This window comes from Mesoplodon bidens, assembly GCF_964165515.1.
Source record: "Mesoplodon bidens genome assembly, chromosome: 18".
NCBI classification, from domain to species: Eukaryota; Metazoa; Chordata; class Mammalia; order Artiodactyla; family Ziphiidae; genus Mesoplodon; species Mesoplodon bidens.
Window position 1 is genome coordinate 5355261 of NC_138175.1, and position 22253 is coordinate 5377513.

The 22253-nt window shown below is 49.2% G+C and overlaps 1 protein-coding gene across 4 annotated transcripts; it reads right to left on the minus strand.

The window, feature by feature from the left end:
• Positions 1-41: 41 nt before the first annotated feature.
• DNAAF1 (dynein axonemal assembly factor 1) lies at positions 42-22133 on the minus strand (the record flags this gene model as incomplete). Of its 4 annotated transcripts, none has more annotated exons than XM_081216990.1 (12): positions 21911-22133; positions 18807-18942; positions 18264-18355; positions 16194-16415; positions 15890-16056; positions 13579-13700; positions 9434-9600; positions 8553-8843; positions 4354-4463; positions 2627-2683; positions 1370-1739; positions 42-593 (listed from the first exon to the last, which is right to left on the minus strand). In XM_081216990.1, exons 1-12 carry the CDS (start codon positions 22050-22052, stop codon positions 508-510), a joined length of 1962 nt encoding a protein of 653 aa, XP_081073116.1. In that variant the 5' UTR covers positions 22053-22133. The 4 variants fall into 4 exon arrangements, with proteins under 4 accessions (XP_081073116.1, XP_081073115.1, XP_081073117.1 ...); XM_081216989.1 differs by having other exon boundaries at positions 1370-1742; XM_081216991.1 differs by lacking the exon at positions 18807-18942 and having other exon boundaries at positions 1370-1742; positions 21911-21990.
• Between the last annotated feature and the right edge of the window lie 120 nt (positions 22134-22253).

Sequence of the window (22253 nt, forward strand, 5' to 3'; positions counted from 1 at the left end):
GTTTCTCAGGCCAGGCTGCATCCCCTTACTTGGCTTTCGACATTGAGCACGTCAGGTTCGCTTCCTCCGCAGCTCTGTGGCTGTGGTGAAGAGCCTGCCCTCTTGCAGGGAAAACACCCCCTGGGAATGACACAGGGCCCTGGGGCGGGACCTAGGTTTCTGATCACACGTGAAGAGAGGAATGGTCCTTGTCTCGGGTACCTGATGAAGTGAATCACGCGTGACTCACTGGACATCAAATAATCCAATAACATAGGGACTTGCGTGGGTGCTAAAATGTTTACAGTGCTCAAGGGAGACATTTAGTTACATGGTTTATACTGCAAATAACCAGGGGTCGTGTGAGGCTTTGAGAGCAGGGAGCACAGTGCCGTCCGTGTCCAGGGCCCTGCACGCCCTCAGTAACTGCGACTCTTGGAAGGGAAGGGGAGCCCAGCCAAGGGGGTGACCTGCCCCTGCTGGGGGGTCAGGCCCTGTTAGTCCAAGAGCAGAGGGGCTGCCTTGGGCTCAGTCCCAGTCTTCTCCGGCCTTGGGCTCCGGGCACTCCTCAGGCTCCATCTCAGACTGGACTTCATCCTTTTCGGAGCTGTTTCCTAAAGAGCCAGGAAATGGGTAACTTGGTGTCCGTGGAAAGTGCGGCCGGCCCTCCTCCCTTCCCGCGCGCAGGCCTTGGGGCAGCCACGCAAGCTGCTGTTCAGCAAGAAGCCTGGCTGCCGTCCAGTGTGGATTACAGCGGGAGTCGTGTGCGTGCTCCCTGAGTTGGATACCCGGAGGCACAAAGCTGAACACAGAGCTGCCCCCAGTGCGCTCGTGACCAGCAAGCACTAGTCAGCTTACCCCAAAGTGCCCCTCCCTGGTCATGGGCACAGGCCCCAGCGCCAGGCCGGCGGGCACGTCAGGGTGTGGCTTTACCGGTCCCACCCATCTGGGCACTATGGGCGCCGTCCCTACCCGTTGAAGCTCCCTTCCCGGCCAGCAGCATCTCACAGTCATTCATCCCGGTCCTGGGCCTTCATGTGGACGACCCACACCCTCCGGCCAGCTGTCACCCTCATTTTGTCCCATATTCCCAGCTGCGGTATCACCGGTCCCCTCCTTCCCTCAGCAGCCTTGGTCTGGAGGGGCCAAGGATGGGGAAGGTCGGGGAGGGGGTCGGTCTGGCAGCTCCTTGGCCCCGGCTGGTGACTTAGGAACATGCTCTAGCGATCTCCGTGGTCTCTGGAGAGGTCGTGAGTGACCCCCTCTGAGAACACGGGATTCCTAGGGCAAAGGCCCAGGTGGCCACCCACTCTGGGTTTGGGTGGTCCACAGTCCATTTCCCCCTGAGAAGCTTTTGGCCCCGGTAGCCTTGAAAGTTGGGTGACAGTACCTGGAGTGCAGGCCAGAAGCAGGTCCCCATCCCTGTCCTCACTGCATGGGGCTGGCGCGGCTTCCCTTTTGCAGGCTGGGGGCCATGGTGGTTGCCCTGAAGGCTCGTCATCGTTCAGCTCCTGAATCAGTGGGCGAGGGGCCTTGGTGTCTCTCCTATGGGTTGCCAAGTCCCTCTCTGCTGCTGCTTTAAATATGCCTGTAAAGGGTGTCTCCGTCTCGGCCTTCCTGGAGGTGTCCTTGGAGACTGCGAATATACTGGAAGGGGCGTCTGTGGAAGCGTTTTCCAGCACTGGGAGTGAGGTGTAGTCTAGTTCAGGGTCACTGTCGTCACTCAGGCTTGAGATGGCTGTAATCTTTGGAAAGCACATCTTCTGTTAAAAGAAAAAAGATGTATTTGAGCATTTCCGTTTTCACAGTAGTCTCTAAAATGCACAATGCTAATTCGGCTTTTTTAATCTATCACACTGTGGGCCCGAGGGAGCACAGCACTCGCTGCTTGAAAGTCGGGCCTCAGGATGGACACTCCTTGGCAGCCGTCTGTGAGCCCCGGAGGCCATGGTGAGCTCTGCAGCCAGGTCTCCACTCCCCCAGGTCCTCGTCAGGTCTCCGTGTGGCACGGCCCTTGCCCACTCTGTTCGTGCTGCACCACCAGCCTCCTGGGTCCCTGAATGGTTCGTCTGTGAGCCTTGGCTTCTGACGGGCTCTGCCTTCACCCGGCCACCTAGTCGTGCTTTGGAGGTCAGGCCCCCACAGAACTGTGGTCCCCTGAGTCTGTGTCCCTCCTTCGATGACGAGCTCCTGCCCTGAGGTTACACCTTAGGTTTCCCTCTCCTTGGGGCCCCCAGGGCTGGCCCACACTGGCTCTCAGCATGGCCAGAGGGAGGAGGGTCGGGCCACCTTGGGAGAGGTCCCCATAGGGCCTTCTATGCTCTCCTCCCTCCCTTCCCCTGCCCGTGTGTCGCTGTGGTACAGACATTCACTAGATGAACGTACAGATACATCAAAAGGATAGAAAAAATGTTCAGATAATCATGTACAGAACATGATTATTAAAAATCAGTGATAAAAGACCTGTTCAAAAAAACCGAAGTGGCTAGTTGTGAAACCTCAGAGAGGGGAGCAACAGTAAACAGCCGCATTTCCTTAGGTGAGGTGAGAAGGCTTCAAGCACAAAGGGCGTGCAACTTTCCGAGATACCTGGTCAGTGACAGGGCTGGAAGGGAAGGTGGGACTGGGGGGATGTGTGAGAGGTCACCTTGTGCTGGTCTCCCAGAGATCCGCCTGCATCCACGTCTTCCAAGTCAGGCAGGTCCTGGAAGAGAAAACGATCCCCATCAGCAGGAGGGCACGCTCTCAACACCCGGTCCACGGGACAGATGCGGCTGCACAGCCAACCAAGCCTGCGCTACGTGCTCGGAGTGTGGAGGCGCCTGCGGAGTGACCCAGACCACTCAGACCACGTGCACGCTCGAAACACACGCACGAGGCAACACCTGGTACCTGGATCTGATCAGTGAAAGAGATTTGCAAGGTATGACATGTTTCAAAAATTTCCACCTCTTTTCTCCACTTCACTTTGGTGTTACTCACCCAGTTCATCTTGGGGGGAGACGTACCTCCTACACACAAATTCGTCTTAGGACTCTGTGACATCGAACGAGTCTATTTTGGACCTCCCCCAAACTAGGGGGGCTTTTCTGTTTTGTGTTGTGTTTGGGGGTATCTTCATCTATAGCACCCCGTCCAGCGTGTGAGGCAGGCACAGTGTGTGGTTAGATGCATGGGCTCTGGAGCCACACTGCCTGGGTTGCTACTCCTGCTCCATCGTTGCCTGGCTGTGGAGCCTTGGGCAAGTTGCTTAACCTCTCTGTTTCTCAATTTCCTCATCTGTAAAATGGGGATGACGGTGGTACCTATGTCTTAGAGTTGTTGGAAGGGTTAAGTCAGTTGATAACAAGATGTGTTTAAAATAGTGCTGGACAAAGAGGAAGAATGGTCAGTACTAGCTTCATGTTGGGGTCCTGTATACGGTCAGTTATCACATGTTAGGGAAGAATTGCCCACTTTCGTTTTGTCATATGTATATGCAGGCCCAGAAAACCAGAAACCCACTCTGAATATTGGCTGTACTCGGTTGAACACTTATTGAGCTACGTGAAATTGTGAGGTTGGGAATGGAACACCCATGTAGGAGTTTATGGAAGAAGCGGGCGGGGGCAGGCGAAGCTGCGCACAGGCTTGAAGGGAAGGAGCTCACTCGTGGGCAAAGAGGCGGGCCGTCCTCCGGGCGAGCAAGGTGTGAGGCTACAGGTGGGGGGCGCTGGCCCCCACCCCTCGCCCCACCAAAGCACCGTTCCCGGGGGTCATGGCAAAGTGTGTACCTCCCCAGAGACCCATTCCTGTGGGCATAGCATGTCAGACTATTATCAGAGCGGAAGGGCTTCAGGGAGGAGGGCCGTACTCTGGGCTGTGATCGGTCCCAAGGTCAGGCGGCCCCTCACTGAACAAGCCCCAGGGGACGGGCCGCTGGACAGTCAGGCCAGGGAACAGGAGCCGTTGCTCCTCCAAGCCAGGAAGACGGGCAGCTGTCCACTGAGGATGAGGCTCTGATGATCAAGTGCAGCTTTCTCAAGGGTTCTGTGTACGGCCAGCCAGACAGGGCTGCTTTCAGCGTAGCTTCTTTGGGGAAAACACGTCAAGAGTTTTGTAGACATAGTTCAAGGGGACTCACCTGGGCCATCACTTCTCAGTCTTGGAGGTGCACAGGCACGGACCCCTCTGGGGGAGGGCTTATTAACTGCAGGTCCTGAGCAGTGGGTCTGGGGTGGGGCCTGGGGCTCTGCCTTCCTAGCAGCCCTCAGGGGAGACCATGCCTGCTGGCCCAAGGGCCACACTCTGGGCAGCGAGGATTTGCAAGTTTTGTGTCTGATCTGATACCGGCTGTACCGCAGATACTTCTCTGCAGATGCACCAATTACGTACCTCAATGAAGAGCTTCTCCTTCATCTCCAGTCTGATGGCTTCCAAATCTTCAGCTCTACAGAGCTCTGTACCTGATGCACTTTCAGTGGCCACAGTCTGGGGAGCTGATTCTAAGGAACAACAAAGAGTTACATTAATCTTGGAGTTAGTTTCATACACAGTGGACAGACGGGCAAACCCGAGGTTAAGGCGATTCCAAGAGGAAGGACAAAGCCCTCGGGTCTGAAAGCCTCCAGCCCCTGTGACAGGAGCTGCAAGAATCCCAGCTTAGGACAAGATTATGTTTGAAAGGAAAGGGAGACAGCTGCCCCCTTTCTGGAGCCTGGAGATGGAAGCACCAGCCAGGAATCCGTGAAGAATACGCAGAAGCCTTGGAAAAGGCACAACTGATGGGCCAGGAGATGCAGAAAGAAAGGCTGTGGTGCCAAAGGCCAAGTTCCACGGCCCCTCCTGCTGCACAAGCGTCAGGGACACCTGTGAAGTCACCGCAGGGTTGCCTGTGGAACGTGGAGTCCAGACAGGGCTTGTCTTCCTCCCCCAGGCCCCTCTTATCCTGCCCTCTGCTTCCTCTCCAGTCTCCATGATTAGAGATGAATGGCCCCGCTCTGCTCACGACATGCTGGTCCGCTGTCCGCTCTGAGGACTGGCCGTGCCCAGTTTGACTCGAGAGCCACGTTGGGGCACCCGTTTAGAATGAAACAAGGGGGACTTCCCTGGTGGCGCAGTGGTTAAGAACCCACATGCCAGTGCAGGGGACATGGGTTCAGTCCCCGGTCCGGGAAGATCCCACATGTCGCAGAGCAGCTAAGCCCATGCGCCACAACTACTGAGCCTGCGCTCTAGAGCCCACGAGCCTCAGCGACTGAAGCCGCATGCCACAACTACTGAAGCCCACGCGCCTACAGCCCGTGCTCCGCAACGAGAAGCCACCGCAATGAGAAGCCTGCGCACCGCAACGAAGAGTAGCCCCCGCTCACCACAGCTGGAGAAAGCCCACGTGCAGCAACGAATACCCAAAGCAGCCAAAAATAAAGAAAAAATAAAATAAGCAAAGTAGATAAATAGACGTTAAAAAAAAGAATGATATAAGGAAGTGGGCAGGGGCTTCCGGCGCTGCTGTGGACGATTCCAGGCCCACCTCCCAGGCCCGGTTTGTCGTGCTCTCTTGCACTTGGCTGTGCCCGTGGCTTCATAGCTTCTAATTACAACAGTAATCTGCTTCCCCTCCAACCAGCCCTTCCCCCGGACCCCTGTGTCCTGCTCGTGGCACCGTGGCGTCCAGCTTCCCAGCCAGCAGAAGCTTCTAGTCCAGGCAGCTGCCAAGTCCCTTTGTTCCCTAAAACCTACCTGCTTAGGCTTTGTGTGCCAGGAAAAGGCGAGGCAGGGAAGAGACTAGTTGTTGGGTGTGTTCCTTACGTCGCCTCATGCAATCCACGGTAGAGACTGTTCCCACTTCGCAGGGGCTAGGACGGGCTCCGAGAGGTTTTATGGCTTGCCTGAGGTGTCCCAGCTGGTTAAGGGGCTGGACTTGGGTTTGACCTCAGGGTGTCTGTCTAGAAAATTCGCTGCCTCGCCTGTTCACAGAGTGTTTTAGTGAAACGCGTGTGTCATCCTCTGTGCCGTTCTGGTGACCACTGGAAGGAAGCTGAGGCTCCTCTCGACAGTCATCAGATAGGGGTGGGAAACGTGTGTCTCCGCGACGGTATGCGCTCACATAACGTTTCCCCCGGTCCTGTTGACACTCAACGTCGGGATGGGGAGCTATTCAAGCCTCCGAGCCCTGACTCGGTCCCCAGGCAGCCTCCCCTGGTTCCTGACTCCATGATGAGAGAGAATGAGCCCAGGGAACGCAGCAAAGCTGCTCGTACCGTTTATCTCCTAATTTCCTGCATCCTTCACTAGGCCTCGTGACTTGTAAGGGAAGACTGTGCGCCACGCAAGAAAGGTAAATGGAAAAGTGATTTTTTTTTTTTAAACATGGCTTTTATATTTAGATTTGCTTTTCTTGAGGTTGAGTAACTTGCGTGGAAGAGGTACCTCCTTGTTCTGACAGCCCAGCTCCCCTCTTGGGACTCAGGACACCCAGAGGGTTTAGCTCAGCAGGGAGGGGACTGTGGAGGAGGGGTGGGCAGCAAAGGCCGTGGGGGGTTAAAAGCAGGGAGGATGGCAGTGAATCGAGGTGGAGACCAGCTTGGTCTCTGCGGGCAGATCTGGCTTCAGTTCTGCCCCACTATCACTTGCTCTGTGACGTGGAGCAGGTTACTTCACCTCTCTGAGCCCCAGTTGCCAACTCAGTAACATGGGTTAATGGTGAGAGCACCTGATCATGGGATTCTGGGGAGGCTAAGCTGGAAGTCATGGCCTTGGCTGACATGTTAGATAAACATCTGGCTGTGCCTCCCTCTTCCGACCTGCCGCAGGTTGCCAGCTCCTTGTTAAATGTGCCCTTCGTTCAGGAAGGCAATTGATGGTTTCACTCATAGAAAACTCTGCTTCTAGGCTAGGTGCGGTTTCAAGGCAAAAAACTTACCGGAGGGGGAGTGAGGATGCAGGCAAAACCTTGTATCTGGATCTCAGAATACATGTGCCAACACCTACATCAGTAGTTCAGAGGATGCTCTTTTCCCCGTGTGTTTAATACATGATTAGTGCCCCTTTTAAATAATAAAACCTATAACATCGCCACCTGTGGGAAGCTTGAGGGAAAACGTGACCCTTGTCTAGTAGAAATTCTCTCCCAGGAACCAAGGAGTGACCAGGTCTTGGGGGGTCTACAATCCCATGCAGCAAAGTGGTGCCAGGAGCCATAGAAAGCAGGGCTTCAGTGCCTCCCAAGGGAAATTAAATCAAGACAAGTCACGCTTCTCATAGATGCATTCCAGCCGCAGTCTCATGGCAAAGTCAGAAGAGGAGCGGCGCAGCAGCCACCCGACAAGTGTGAGGAGGGCATCGGAGGGGTGGGCAGGGCGTGTGCCCCTCCCCGGGAGCCTATTCTCCCTGTGGCTGTGGCTGTTTAGATCCCACGTGCTTTCCTGCTCCTTCCCTGCTCTCCGCCCACTGCTCCTGCCTCACCTGCTGGAACCCCTGGGGACTTCATGAGCTCCAGCATCCCTGATGGGGGCCAGGGCCATGGATGGCAGCACAGTCACAGGTCACCTCACTCCCTACACCACCCCTCCTTCCTAAGGTGCATTTCTATTTCCCACAGACATCTTGTTAAAGACTGTAGGCTACAAGATAAATTTTTCAGATGTTACTGAACAAAAGGGGGGTGGGGAGTAAATCCCAGTGAATAATGGAGCACTGATTGTTTGGGGGTATGGAGTGGCCAGTAAGGTTTTGAAAGGAATAATTAAAATAGAGCTCAGTTGAGTTAATCTTTGAGGATAGTCTGCCCTGCCATTATCTTCAGCTGGAAAGATAATTCACCCATCTCTGGTGCCCTGGGGTGTGGCCTTTGCCCCCTCGGCAGTCTAGAGACTAGGGTTACTTCGAGGTCTCTCCCAGACAGTGGGGGCCAGAACAGCTGACCTCCCCAGATGGACCTCAAATCCTGCTCAGGCTGGGAACAGAAGGTTTCGGGTCTCCCAGGGCTGCACAGACACAGCAGTAATGGGCAGTGTCCAGGGCCGAGTCCTGGGTTTATCTGTTAGTCAGCAGGAACCCAGGAACTTGGCAAGAACCTGCCAGTGGGCTTCCCTTCTAGATCAGCATCATCCACTGTGGTAGCTATGGCCATGTGCCTGCAATGTGGCCAGTACTCCTGAGGGGCTGGATTTTTAATTGTATCTACTTTTAATTCATTTCAATTGAAAAAATGAAGCAGCCCAAAACAACTTGCTTCTTTTCATAGAGCTGCATTTCACCTTAACCATTCAAAAGTGAGCATGTGAATTGAGATGTGCTATAAGTGGCATATACAGGCTGGATTTTGAAGACTTAGTGTCAAAAGAGGGAAAGGATCTCATGAATAACTTTATGATATAAATTATTAGATTTTAGATGTACTGGGCTAGATAAAGTACACTGTTAGTGTCTCACCCATTTCTTTGCACCTTGTTGAAGCTGATACTAGAAATGCAGTCCTGGCTCCCCTTGTGGTTCTAGATAACTCGCAGACTCAGCGGTCAGAAGTGGAAACCCGAGACCCCCAGATGGGTGCTGGCCCATCTACACCCTTGTTGTTCTCAACCACCTACCTTCCCAGGCAGCTCCGGGGCTCGGTGACGGGGCCTTGGCAGGGAGCGCCCCTCCTGGCTCCCTGTCAGGATCCACAGGCAGCTCCTCCGGGAGACTCGACTCTTCTGATTTTTCTGGGAATAGCTCATCCTTGGCCTCGAAGCTCTCCTTGACAAACAGCTCTGTCTTCTGCCACGTTTCTCTGTCCTCTTCAGGCGCTTCCTCCCCTTCCACACTGGCACCCAAGTCCCCGGCACTGTCTGGCGCGAGCATCTCCCCTGAGCAGAAGTCCACAGTGAGCTGGGAACGTCCTGGGAGGACAAGGGGGACCTGCAGTGAACTGCCGGGATGGTCATCAGAGTGCTGTTTAGGTGCTAAATACACAGGCTGAAAGTCCACCGGGGGATGCCTAGCGCGTGCACTGCCGGCACAGGACACAGCCACTAGAAAACTGTGCAGGGGGCTCTTAGGAGACGCAGGCTGAGGTATTTGGGGTTAAGGGCCACGATGTCTGCCTTTGGTTTCAAATGGGTCAGCAGAACAGGAAAGACTGTGTGTGTGTGTGCCTGTGTGTGCCAAAATATTAACAACCATCTGATCTAAACAGACAATTCAGCTGTTCATTTTAACTTTTCTTAAAGCTTTTTTTTTTTTTTCTTTTTTTTTTGTGGTACGCGAGCCTCTCACTGCTGTGGCCTCTCCCATTGCGGAGCACAGGCTCCGGATGAGCAGGCCCAGCACCGTCCTTGCATGAGGTCAAGGGCAGATGGATCTGCAGGTATGTGAACGAATGGTCCCCACCCCCCACCCCCAATCCCCAAGATGAAAGACTGTGAGTTCAACAGCCCAGATTTTTAATCTAAACGGAGCTCGGGGTCCTCCTTGTGTCTCAAGCATGCACCTTGCTCTTGGCTTGCTTTCTGCTGTTTCCTCTCCTCAGCCTGGCGCTTGATTGCGGCTAAGGCCTCAATGCTGTCTGTGATCTTCTTCCGCTCTCTGCTCTCCCACTGCTGTCTCTCCTCCTTCTCAGCTTTGTACCCTCCTCGTGCCCAGGCCTCTGCACAAGCTCTGTTTAGGAGTATTAAAAACAAAAAACAAAGCAACAAGAACACCCCAGAAATCGGGGAGGTTTGGATTGTCACAGGTTAGACGTAAATCCAAAACATATACTATCTGACCAAACTTGCTCATCTTCCCCAAAATCAAACTAAAGGCACAGGACATATGACTGCAAGGATACATATTAACACATGCACATTTTTAATCTTTAAATCTAATGGTTTGCAAAGCCTTCCAGATATGAGGCCAAGAGTACAAGTGACAAAAGAAAGAAATAGAGAAATTGGACTCCACCAAAATTAAAAACTTGTGTCATGCAAAGAGTACCACAAATAAAAGACAACCCACAGAATGGGTATGCAAATCATATACCTGGTCAGGGGGTTGTATCTAGAATATATAAAAACCTATTGCAACTCATTAATACAAAGATGACTTAAAAACGGGAAGAGGTTAAAAGAATGAGAAGATGAACTGCACTGGGAGAAAATATCTGCAAGAAAGATAACTGAAAAATGGCTTGTATCCAAAACATACAAAACTATTAAAACTCAAAAATGGGGCTTCCCTGGTGGTGCAGTGGTTGAGAGTCCACCTGCCGATGCAGGGGACGCGGGTTCGTGCCCTGGTCTGGGAGGATCCCACATGCTGTGGAGCGGCTGGGCCCGTGAGCCATGGCCGCTGGGCCTGCACGTCCGGAGCCTGTGCTCTGCAACGGGAGAGGCCACAACAGTGAGAGGCCTGCGTACCACAAAAAAAAAAAAAAAACTCAAAAATGCAAAAACACATTTTAAAAAATGGGCAAAAGAACTGGACACCTCACCAAAGAAGATAGGCAGGTGGCAAATAAGCTCATCATCATAGGACGTCAGGAAAGTGCAAATTAAACCAATGAGATGCTACTTGACACTCAATAGAACGGCTAAAATCCAGAACACTGACAACACCAAATGCCGGGAAGGATGTGCAGCGACAGGAATGCTCCTTCATTGCTGGTGGGAATGCAAAATGGCGCAGCCCCATGAAAGACAGCTTGGCAATTACAAAGCAAACATAATCTTACATATAATCCAGCAATCATGCTCCTAAGTATTTACTCAAATGAGTTGAAAACAAATGTCCACACACAAAACCCTGCACATGAACATTGATAGCAACACTGTTCAAGACAGCCAAAAAGTGGAAGCAACCCAAATGTCCATCAACTGATAGATAAAGAAAATATGGGCTGAGATAGCCTCATCCACCAGAGGGCAGACAGCAGAATCAAGAAGAACTACAATTCTGCAGCCTGTGGAACAAAAACCACATTCACAGAAAGACAAAATGAAAAGGCAGAGGGCTATGTACCAGATGAAGGAACAAGATAAAACCCCAGAAAAACAACTAAATGAAGTGGAGATAGGCAACCTTCCAGAAAAAGAATTCAGAAAAATGATAGTGAAGATGATCCAGGACCTCAGAAAAAGAATGGAGGCAGAGATCGAGAAGATGCAAGAAATGTTTAACAAAGACCTAGAAGAATTAAAGAACAAACAGATGAACAATACAGTAACTGAAATGAAAAATACAGTAGAAGGAATGAATAGCAGAATAACTGAGGCAGAAGAATGGATAAGTGACCTGGAAGACAGAATGGTGGAATTCACTGTCACAGAACACAATAAAGAAAAAAGAATGAAAAGAAATGAAGGCAGCCTAAGAGACCTCTGGGAAAACATTAAATGCACCAACATTCACATTATAGGGGTCCCAGAAGGAGAAAAGAGAGAGAAAGGACCCAAGAAAATATCTGAAGAGATTATAGACGGAAACATCCCTAACATGGGAAAGGAAATAGCCACCCAAGTCCAGGAAGTGCAGAGAGTCCGAGGCAGGATAAACCCAAGGAGAAACATACTGAGACACACAGTAGTCAAACTGACAAAAAGAAAAATTATTAAAAGCAACAAGGGAAAAATGGCATTTAACATACAAGGGAACTCCCATAAGGTTGACAGCTGATTTCGCAGCAGAAACTCTACAAGCCAGAAGGGAGTGGCATGATATATTTAAAGTGATGAAAGGGAAGAATCTACAACCAAGATTACTCTACCTGGCAAGCATCTCATTTAGATTTGATGGAGAAATCAAAAGCTTTACAGACAAGCAAAAGGTAAGAGAATTCAGCCCCACCAAACCAGCTCTACAACAAATGCTAAAGGAACTTCTCTAAGTGGGAAACACAACAGAAGACAAGAACCTACAAAAACCCAAAACAATTAAGAAAATGGTCATAGGAACATACATATCGATAATTACCTTAAATGTGAATGGATTAAACGCTTCAACCAAAAGACACAGGCTTGCTGAATGGATACAAAAACAAGACCCATATATATGCTGTCTACAAGAGACCCACTTCAGACCTAGGGACACATACAGACTGAAAATGAGGGGATGGAAAAAGATATTCCATGCAAATGGAAATCAAAAGAAGCCTGGAGAGGCTTCCCTGGTGGCGCAGTGGTTGAGAGTCCGCCTGCCGATGCAGGGGACATGGGTTTGTGCCCCGGTCCGGGAAGATCCCACATGCTGCGAAGTGGCTAGGCCCGTGAGCCGTGGCCGCTGGGCCTGCGCGTCCGGAGCCTGTGCTCCGCAACGGGAGAGGCCACAACAGTGAGAGGCCCGCGTACCACAAAAAAACAAAAAAGCAAAAAAAACATACTACCAGCTACGTTTCTTTTTAAGTGTTGGAAAATTCAGATTTGCACTTCCCTTCAGGCCATCCCAGTTACTGAAGTTTTATTCGAAGCTGGAATGAATGAATAGTGGCCTCAGTCAAAAGGTAAATTAAGGGAATTTCCTGGATATCCAGTGGTTAGGACTCTGCTTTCACTGCCGAGGGTGAGGGTTTGATCTCTGGTAGGGGAACTAAGATCCCGCAAGCCACGAGGCGCGGCCAAAAAGAAAAAAAAAGGTAAATTAAAAACCCAGATAAAAGCAGTGATGATACACATGGCAGTCCCGGGTTCAATATTCTTGATATGCAAAGAGCTCTTATGAATCAGTAAGAAAAAGCATGCCCCCAAAAGGAAACTGGGAAGAAGTCATGAATGCAGTACTCATAGAGAAGGAAACATAAATGCCCGACAAAGGTAGTAAAAATGACCAGCTTCATCAGTTACCCAAAAATGCAAATTTAAAACGAGGTATTGGGACTTCCCTGGTGGCGCAGTAGTTAAGAATCTGCCTGCCAATGCAGGGGACACGGGTTCGAGCCCTGGTCCAGGAAGATCCCACATGCCGCAGAGCAACTAAGCCCGTGCGCCACAACTACTGAGCCTGTGCTCTAGAGCCTGTGAGCCACAACTACTGAAGCCCTTGAGCCCTAGAGCCCGTGCTCTGCAACAAGAGAAGACACTGCAATGAGAAGCCTGCACACCACAATGAAGAGTAGCCCCTGCTCACCGCAACTAGAGAAAGCCTGTGCACAGCAACAAAGACCCAATGCAGCCAAAAAATAAATGAATGAATAAAAATTAAATAAATAAATAAAGCGAGGTACCACCTTCAGTCATCAGTTGGCCTGGCAACGGTTTTGTTTTGTTTACATGGCTGTGTCTGGGGAAGTTATAAGTTGATACGAACATTCTAGAAAACAATTAGAAAATATTTTAAAACACCTTTTAAAAGTCTCAAACCACAGTCCTTATCTTTAATCCAATAGTACAACTCAGGGTTCCATCCTAAGGAAATAACCGGCCATGAGATCAGAGACTTATATAGAAGGATAATTATCAAAGGATTATGAAAAGTCTGTGAATAAGTGCTCAAAAACAGGGAATTTCCTATTATAAACAATCATGTAAGCCATTAAACCTATTTCACTGGAATATTTAATGATGTGTGGAAATGCTCAAAAATCAGAAATTTTAAAAAGTTTAATATTGAGCATGCTCAACTCTTCCCTATTAAGTATGATCAAAAGGCTTTTCATTTCCTTACCTGTCCTTTGGAAAAACTGGTCTATCATCCAGGTATGTTAAATGTTTTAGTCGAACAGTGACTGTCCTTCGATAATGAGGGATGCTCCTAATCACTGGGTTTCCCATCAAATTCAGTACATGCTGGAAGCACACAGGCAGAGCCACATTAATCACTGAAAAATGGATGCGATTAAAACATTTAATACGTGCAGTGCTCTGAAAATCAATAAATAAACGGAGTGTTGACATCAGATCATGAAGACGGTATCAGAGAAAGCAGAGGCTTTCGTTGTTTCTGTGCCATCAGAACTGTCCCGAGACCTGGGCAGCCCTTTCTTCTATTACACTTGACCTTCAGATCCTAAATCTCACTGTCCTTCCAGAGCAATACTGGGAAACACTTCCTGAGGCCTTTACCCAAGGGCAGTGATTGCATTAGTTTTGCTGGCCCAATGTCTTTTACTGAAATTAATCTCCAATTGATCATTTTCTGTCCTTCCCAGCCAGGACCCATTTTAAGAAAATGTACACGGCAGCTAGACAGATAAGAAGTGGTGACTGAGGGCATAGGATGCAAAGTGCCTGCTTATCTACTGCCAGGCTTATAGGTCTTCTGGATGTCAAGTCGGGACCAGGAAAGGGAAAGCGACACAGCAGTGCCAGTGCGCCGTCCCCACCCCTCTTTAAATACGGTCACCTCCCCTGCTGCCGATGAAACTCAAGAAGGTGAATGGTCAAGGTGACATGTGGGTGCAACATTTAACATCGGTTTGCCTGAACTGGTGAAGTGTTTTTCATATCTAAAGTGATTTTTCTTGTTCAGGAAAATAAATATACTGGTTCAAGTGACCTGTTCTGTGGGGCTGAGTGAGGGGAGCAATGTGCCCCAGGGGCAGGGACTAAAGGGCTGCCTGTGTATGGAGAATGTAAAAGCCATCACAAGATGACCACGAGGCAGACGTGTTCTTGTTATGGGTTGAATTGCATCCCCCCAGCAAACTTATATGCTAAAGTCCTAACCCCCAGTGCCTCGAAATGCGACTGTGTTTGGAGACAGAGTCTTTGAAGAGGTGATTAAGATGAAATGATGTCATGAGGGTGGGGCATGATCCAATAGGTCCTTGTAAGAAGAGGAGATTAGGACACAGAGAGACACACTGAGAAGGCCATATGAGGACCCAGGGAGAAGATGGCCATCTACATGCCAAGGAGAGAGGCCTCAGGAGAAACCAACCCTGCTGACACCTTGATCTCGGACTTCTAGCCTCCAGAATCATGAGAAAATAAATTTCCGTTGTTTAAGCCTCTCAGTCTGGTACTTTGTTATGGCAGCCAGGCCAAAAAAAGGTATTATAATACAGCTTTATATTATCACCATATACTGGTGATAATATAAATTCTAAATTAGTCTTTGGTGACACTCTGCTCTACAGATTGTTCTTGAACTATGATTTGCTTATTGTTTTTCTTTAAATGGACTTACTTTTTCTTTCTTATCCATACCCTAAGCAGTAAACAGTGAACTCAAGTTTTTTGTGTGCTATTTGGAATATTTTTTCCTAGTTCACTTGACAACACATATACACTAAAAAGCAAGGAAGTCATCGAAGGCTGCTGGAGTTGAGTCTAAAGGACACAGGAGCTGCCTGGAGGGGTTGCCACAGGCCAGAAGATGGGACCATTCAATCACCCCAAATTAAAATGACAACAAGGCTTAAGTCATATCAAATACGTATCTATAAATCTTTGTGTTCACGATGATAACGTGAACCTTTAGAGGTTCAGCCTCATTGTCACCTTTAGAGGTTCCTACGTTCTTGACTCATTTCTCTGAAAAGGAATACATAAAAAGAAGAAAAAAACAACAAGCATTTATCCTAGCTTTTTCTTTTTAAAAAATATTTATTTATTGGGCTTCCCTGGTGGCGCAGTGGTTGAGAGTCCGCCTGCTGATGCAGGGGACATGGGTTCGTGCCCCGGTCCGGGAAGATCCCACATGGCGCAGAGCGGCTGGGCCCGTGAGCCATGGCCGCTGAGCCTGCACGTCCGGAGCCTGTGCTCCACAACGGGAGAGGCCACAACAGTGAGAGGCCCGCGTGCCGCAAAAAAAAAAAAAAAAAAGAATACACACTGAAATATGTGTGGGTGAAACGATACAGCATCTGGCATTTAAAACACTCCAGCTAAAAATACAGAGAGGAAAAAAGAGTGTGATGGGTGTTAAGAAAGCAGGGAGAAAGGAAGGGGGAAGGGAGGGAGGGGAAGAGAAAAGAGATCTGCTGTCTACAGAACACAGGATAACGCAAGTTGTGTGCGTGTGCATGTTTTACCAAGTCGGGCATGTTCTCGAGAATGCTCAGGATCTCTGGGTCACTCAGCTTGTTGTGGGAAAGGTCAAGGACACAGAGTTTCAAACACTCCTTGAGATGCTGAATGTCTTCCACGGTCTCTAAGTGGTTGTGGGCCATCTGGAGTGTGTTGAGGACCGGCAGGCAGGCTGGAAGGGGAAGTCGGCAGAAGTAAGCGACACGGGTGGAAAAGAATGTTAAGAACCTCCGCTAGGAAATGGTGGTGGACGCGGGGGCCCAGAGAATGCCCCCCCACCCCCGCCCCGCCACGGCAGGGCCTTCTTACAGAGGTTTTCAATGGTCTTGATGTAATTGTTGCTGATGTTGAGAGCATCCAGTTTCTGCAGAGGTTCTAGGTTCTCGATCTTATGGAGCAGGTTCACTTGCAAGAAGAGGCATCGCAGTTCCGTTTGGGCCTCTAGGTTCTCGATTTTCTGTATTCCGTTGCACTCCAGCCAGAGACAACGCAGCCCTGTGTACTCTTCCAAGTTCTCGATGCGGTCAAAGCCTAGTGGGGAGGAAGGGAGCACTGGTTAAGCTTCTACACACTCAGAGGCACAGGGGTCACCCTCTTTTTTGCCTATCTACCCAGCATCCACACGTCCTTCCTCAGTTACACCACTGCCTCTCTGGAGGGACATGCCTGTCCGGATACTACCCCATGGCTCTCTGCAGGGAGCTGGTCACGCTTAGCCAAGTGGAGCCAACCTTCATGAATCCTGGGGAGCTTTGCTGGCTCCATTGGAAAGAGGTAACTTCCTGCTAGAATTGCCAGCCTGGTAGGGTGGAGCCTAACACCGAAGCAGCCACCTTCCCTTCTCGCCTGGGAGTGGGGGGAAGTGAGGGGGTGACCTGTCTGAAATGAATGAGCACCAAGGGAAAGCAGGGCCAAGGAAAGGGGAGAAACAGCCTCGTGAAGATAGGCAGTGAGCACCAGGATCCAGCTGTACCTGAAGCCAATCCAAACTTCGGGTCTGGTTTTACGGTATTTTTCAGTTTTATTAGCCACATTTAAGGTGAGGAAAACAAACATTTTTGTTTCCTTGAGTGACTCATTTATAGATTTGTAATTCACAGTGCACCTGCTATTACCAAAACTTTTTCAAAGTCATTTGTTTTGTTGCCTGAAAAGTTTTAACCAAAAGTTTTTATTTAAAAAGGGTAATAGCGGTTTTCCCTGGTGGCACAGTGGTTGAGAGTCCGCCTGCCGATGCAGGGGACACGGGTTCATGCCCCAGTCCGGGAGGATCCCACATGCCGCGGAGCGGCTGGGCCCGTGAGCCATGGCCGCTGAGCCTGTGCGTCCGGAGCCTGTGCTCTGCAATGGGAGAGGCCACAACGGTGAGAGGCCCGTGTACGGCAAAAAAAAAAAAAAAAAAAGGGTAATAGCAATGATGAGGCAGAACCACCCAGCTAAGTCATTCCCAGATTTCTGACCGTCAGAAACAATATCAAATAATGATAATTTTTTAAGTTGGTAGGTTTGGGGATAATTTGTTAGGCAGCAGTAGATAATATAGGCATATCTCTCTCCTAGTTCTTCTGCCTCTCTGATTCTTTCTACTTGGTCTAACCCACTGGGTCTGCTTCTTCCCACCTCTTAAATATTGGTCCTCTGGGGTCTGCCCTCCTAAGTCATCTTATCACTGTTACACCTAGACATTGGGTGGAGGATTTTGGAGGGGGCAACGTGGAGGTGAGGAGACCAGTTAGGGGTCGTTCCACACCTTTAAAGTAGTTGTGCTGCTGGAGCCCTCCGGGAATCTCCCTGGCATAGCGTGAACCTTCTCACGGTGGCCGCCCTGTCCCCCAAGACACCAGAAGCATCTTTACCATATCCGTCTCTGTATCTTCAGCACTTGCCGGGCACACAGAAGGCTCTCAGTAAACATTTACTGAACAAACGAACGTAAAGATGGTCTGATGAAGGAGGGTGGCCATCCCAAATTCAGCACGAGGTTGGGAGTTATCACTCTGCTTCCTCATTGCTAGAATAGCCCTATCTATGATCCTGAACTTAAGTTTATGTGTGATACTGGACACCGACACGGTCCTTCACAACGTAACTCTCCCAAGCCCAAAGTATTTACAAGTAGCTACTGGTTCGAAAAAGTATGAGTCCTTTAGCAAATATAAATAAAAGATACCAAAGTGGTTCCCTTGAACCCATATAAACTCCAGTCACGTAAGACTTTTTCTTCAAAGAAATATTATTGCTTTTCCATGCATCTCCACTAAACTCTGAAATTTCTGCTTAAATATAAGTTAAGAACACCAGATGATTCCTGCAAGTAATTCTTAAAACCACTAGAGTCTTTCCACCAGACATGAGGTAGCACCTCCACCAGACCCTTACCTTTATAGTGTAAATACAGTGTATCGTTCAGTGCTGGGGTAATATAAAGCTTGTGCTGCTTGCACAGTTTTTGCAGAAAATTTTTAGTCATTCTGTTGAATGAAAAACATGAACAAGAAATGTATTTCAATTTGTCAGCTGTAAACTATATCCCATAAATTCTTTGCCACACCCATTCCGTCCACAAATTCCACAATATTCTATATGCCCGATGACTTTGTTTATAGCTTTCAGGGCCTCATCCAATATTGTGACTTTCAGCCTTCTCAAAAACTGCCAAGTGTGTTCTAATAGAAATACCTTTGTGTCATCGAGAACTACCAATGTTTCTCTCTCTCCAGGTCCAGCATTAAAGTTGTATAGATTGTGGTCAGTTATGCCACAGAGCAACGCCATCCTGACTCTGCTACTAAATCCTCAGACATGGGGCCGACTGTTTAATCTCTATGAGCCTCAATTTCCTTATCTGGACAAAGGGGTGATTATAACATCCACCTTAGTGGGTAAAAGCGTGCTGTGAGTGGCAAGAGCACACCCACGAACCTGGGGCCACGATCTTCTTTGTCATCTCTTTGCTGTGCTAAGCGACCATCTGACCAGCTATCACCACTGTGTTTCTGCTTGCTGAGGTAGGAAGTGTCCGAAGGACCCACGCATGTTTTCTTAGGATCATTAATTTCTGTAAAATAAAGAGATTGGTTCTATAGAGATCGAGAAATGTATAAAAAATGTCCCCCAATTTCAACTTGATGAATAACTGTCTGCTTTTAGCATGGAACTGGTACTCTTTAAATGTATCACAGTGATTTTTAAAGTACTGATAAGGACTATGAAAATTTCACTTCTAGGCAGATCTTTTTTTTTTTTTTTTTTTAAATGGTGTTTTCATTACCTTTATTATTTATTTATTTATTTATTTATTTTGCGGTACGCGGGCCTCTCACTGCTGTGGCCTCTCCCGTTGCGGAGCACAGGCTCCGGACACGCAGGCTCAGCGGCCATGGCTCACAGGCCCAGCCGCTCCACGGCATGTGGGATCTTCCCGGACCGGGGCACGAACCCGCGTCCCCTGCATCGGCAGGCGGACTCTCAACCACTGCGCCACCAGGGAAGCCCCTAGGCAGATCTTTGATAAAACCTCTTGTGTTCTTGTACAGCTGGACACGGAGAGGTGTGCAAAGATACTCACTTCTGCATTACTTGTAACAGCCAAAACCTATTAACAATGCAAATGTTCATCCATAGGGACTGGTTAAATAAAGCAACAGATTATTATTCTGCCTTGGAATAGAATGCACTGGAGCTATGTCAATCAATATGGATAATTCTCAGAAACACATATGGAGTGAAAAAAGCAAGTTTCATAATAAGCACAGGATATCATTTACATAAATCAGACCCACACAAACCTATGCTATGCATTGTTTAAGGACACATTTTAGATAGACAGATAGATAGATAGATAGGATAGGGAGAGAGAGAGACACAGATGAGATTGAAAGAACCCACACAGAATTCTGGAGGTGGGGAGAAGGGACTGGGACTAGGAATAGAGGTGGGGTAGGGCAAAAAACATCAAATTTATCTGAAATGTTTTATTTCTTTAAAAAAAGACTTCAGGGCTTCCCTGGTGGCGCAGTGGTTGAGAGTCTGCCTGCCGATGCAGGGGATGCGGGTTCGTGCCCCGGTCCAGGAGGACCCCACGTGCCGCGGAGCGGCTGGGCCCGTGAGCCATGGCTGCTGAGCCTGCGCGTCCGGAGCCTGTGCTCTGCAACGGGAGAGGCCACAACAGTGAGAGGCCCGCGTACCGCAAAAAAAAAAAAAAAAAAAAAAAAAGACTTGAGGTACATGTGATTAAAATGATAATCATTTTCAATTCTTGGTGGTGATACATGGGTGTTTGTTATAATGTTCTCTGTTCTTTTTAAAAAGTTCTCAAAAGAGGAGGGAGGAGCAAGATAGAGGTAGGGGATTAAGAAATATAAACTACCATCTATAAAATAAATAAGCTACAAGGATGTATTGTACAGCAAACGGAATACAGCCAATATTTTATAGTAACTGTAAATGGAATATAATCTATAAAAATATTGGGCTTCCCTGGTGGCGCAGTGGTTGAGAGTCCGCCTGCCGATGCAGGGGACACGGGTTCGTGCCCCGGTCTGGGAAGATCCCACATGCCGCGGAGCGGCTGGGCCCGTGAGCCATGGCTGCTGAGCCTGCGCGTCCGGAGCCTGTGCTTCGCAACGGGAGAGGCCACAACAATGAGAGGCCCACATACCGCAAAAAAAAAAAAAAAAAAAAAAAAAAAAAAAAAAAAAAAAAAAAAATATTGACTCATTATGTTGTACACCTAAACTACTATAATATTATAAGTCAACTATACTTCAATTTAAAGAAAAGCTCTCAAAAAACACACAAGAAGAAACAAAAATGATGGGAATATCTTTGGTAGAAAGAAAATGAACACGTTCAAATGCACCTATTTTTTTTTAAAGGTCAATCAAAATTGGCTGATTCAAATGCACTTAATCTTAAGGCTGTTTGCTGCTGTTCTCTTGGTGTCCCTGTGGACTACCGAATGAGATTAAACACTCCGTGTGTGGGACTGTATCTTATAAGTTCCCATTTCCCACTGCATATAATGCCCAGCCACAAGAGGCACCAGATAAAGGTTTGCAGAATAAAGACTAGGTGCTCAATATACATAATAATTGATTGGTTATATTAATAACAAGAACTACCATTTATTACTGGCCCAATGTATGCCAGACACTCTAATTATAACTATCTCGCTTGCAAAAGAGGAGACTGCCCTATAGAGAGCTTAAGCTCTGGGCAAACAGCCATAAAACCGGCAAGTTGCAGAAGGGTAGTGTGAACCCAGCAGGAGTGGCTTCAAACCTGTGTCTGTGCACAGAGCAACATGGCTTCCCTACAGCCACTCTTACAGCGCCTGCCTGGACAGTCAATGCTCAAGATATATTTGTTGGCTGGGTTCAAAACATGAGACACAAATCAAGTAGTTTCTTTACCAGTCCCTAAAAAGTTTCCTTTACAGTGCAAGCCAAGCAGGAGGGGAGGCTGCTTTCTAAGCCCATTCTGGAAAACTGGTGAGGAGTGACCTCAGAAGCACCAGCTCGTCATTCACTCTGTCTGCCATAGATCAGGCACTGGACCGGACACTGCCAGTTCAATCAGGATGTCCTGCCCTGACGTAGCTTGCCATCTAGAGGGGGAGAGAGCTTTTGATCTTACATGGTGACGGCAATAAAGGGAAACATTCAAAACATTAAAAAGTTGGGCGGTGGGGCGAATGGTGTGTTCAGTGAGGGCTTGGGCTCTGGAGTCAGACTGTCCAGGCGTGAGTCTGTTCTGTCATTGACTGGCTGAGGGTAATCTGTTTGGAGCAAGTTCTATAACCTCTTTTAAGTTCCAGGTTCCTCATCTGTTTGAAACGGGGAGAGGAGTGCCTACCGCAGAGGGAGGGTGTATGGCTCGAATGCAGTGAGCGCACGGCACGCATCGTTTAGTAAGTGTGGGCCGCCATTATTATTATTATTATTACTGCTGGCTGTGAAGACTAGGTGTGTGGTGCTGGGCGCAGCCCGTCGCCCCCCTCGCCTCCCTGGGGCGGCTGTCGGCACCTTCCTTGCGGCCCCCTTGGCCTGCGTTCCCGTGGTCACCCGCCGACTCCTCCACGGCTGACTCCAAGCCCGGCTCCCGCGCGCAGTCCTGCTCCGCTCCCCCGTCCGCCACGGGCTCCGAGGCCTCGCGGTTCATGTTCATTCCGGAAACACTGAACACCCCCTAGCAGTGGGGAAGCCCGGTTGTGTAGGATCACTACGTCCCCCAGCCCGCCAGGCCACTCTGCGTTTGCGTCGTTGGCAGCCCTACGCTTCCCTGGTCCCCACGGCAACCGTTGCGCACGCGCACTCGCGACGCCTGGGGGGCGGGTCCCGCAACGGCCCCGCCCATAGCGCGTGCGCG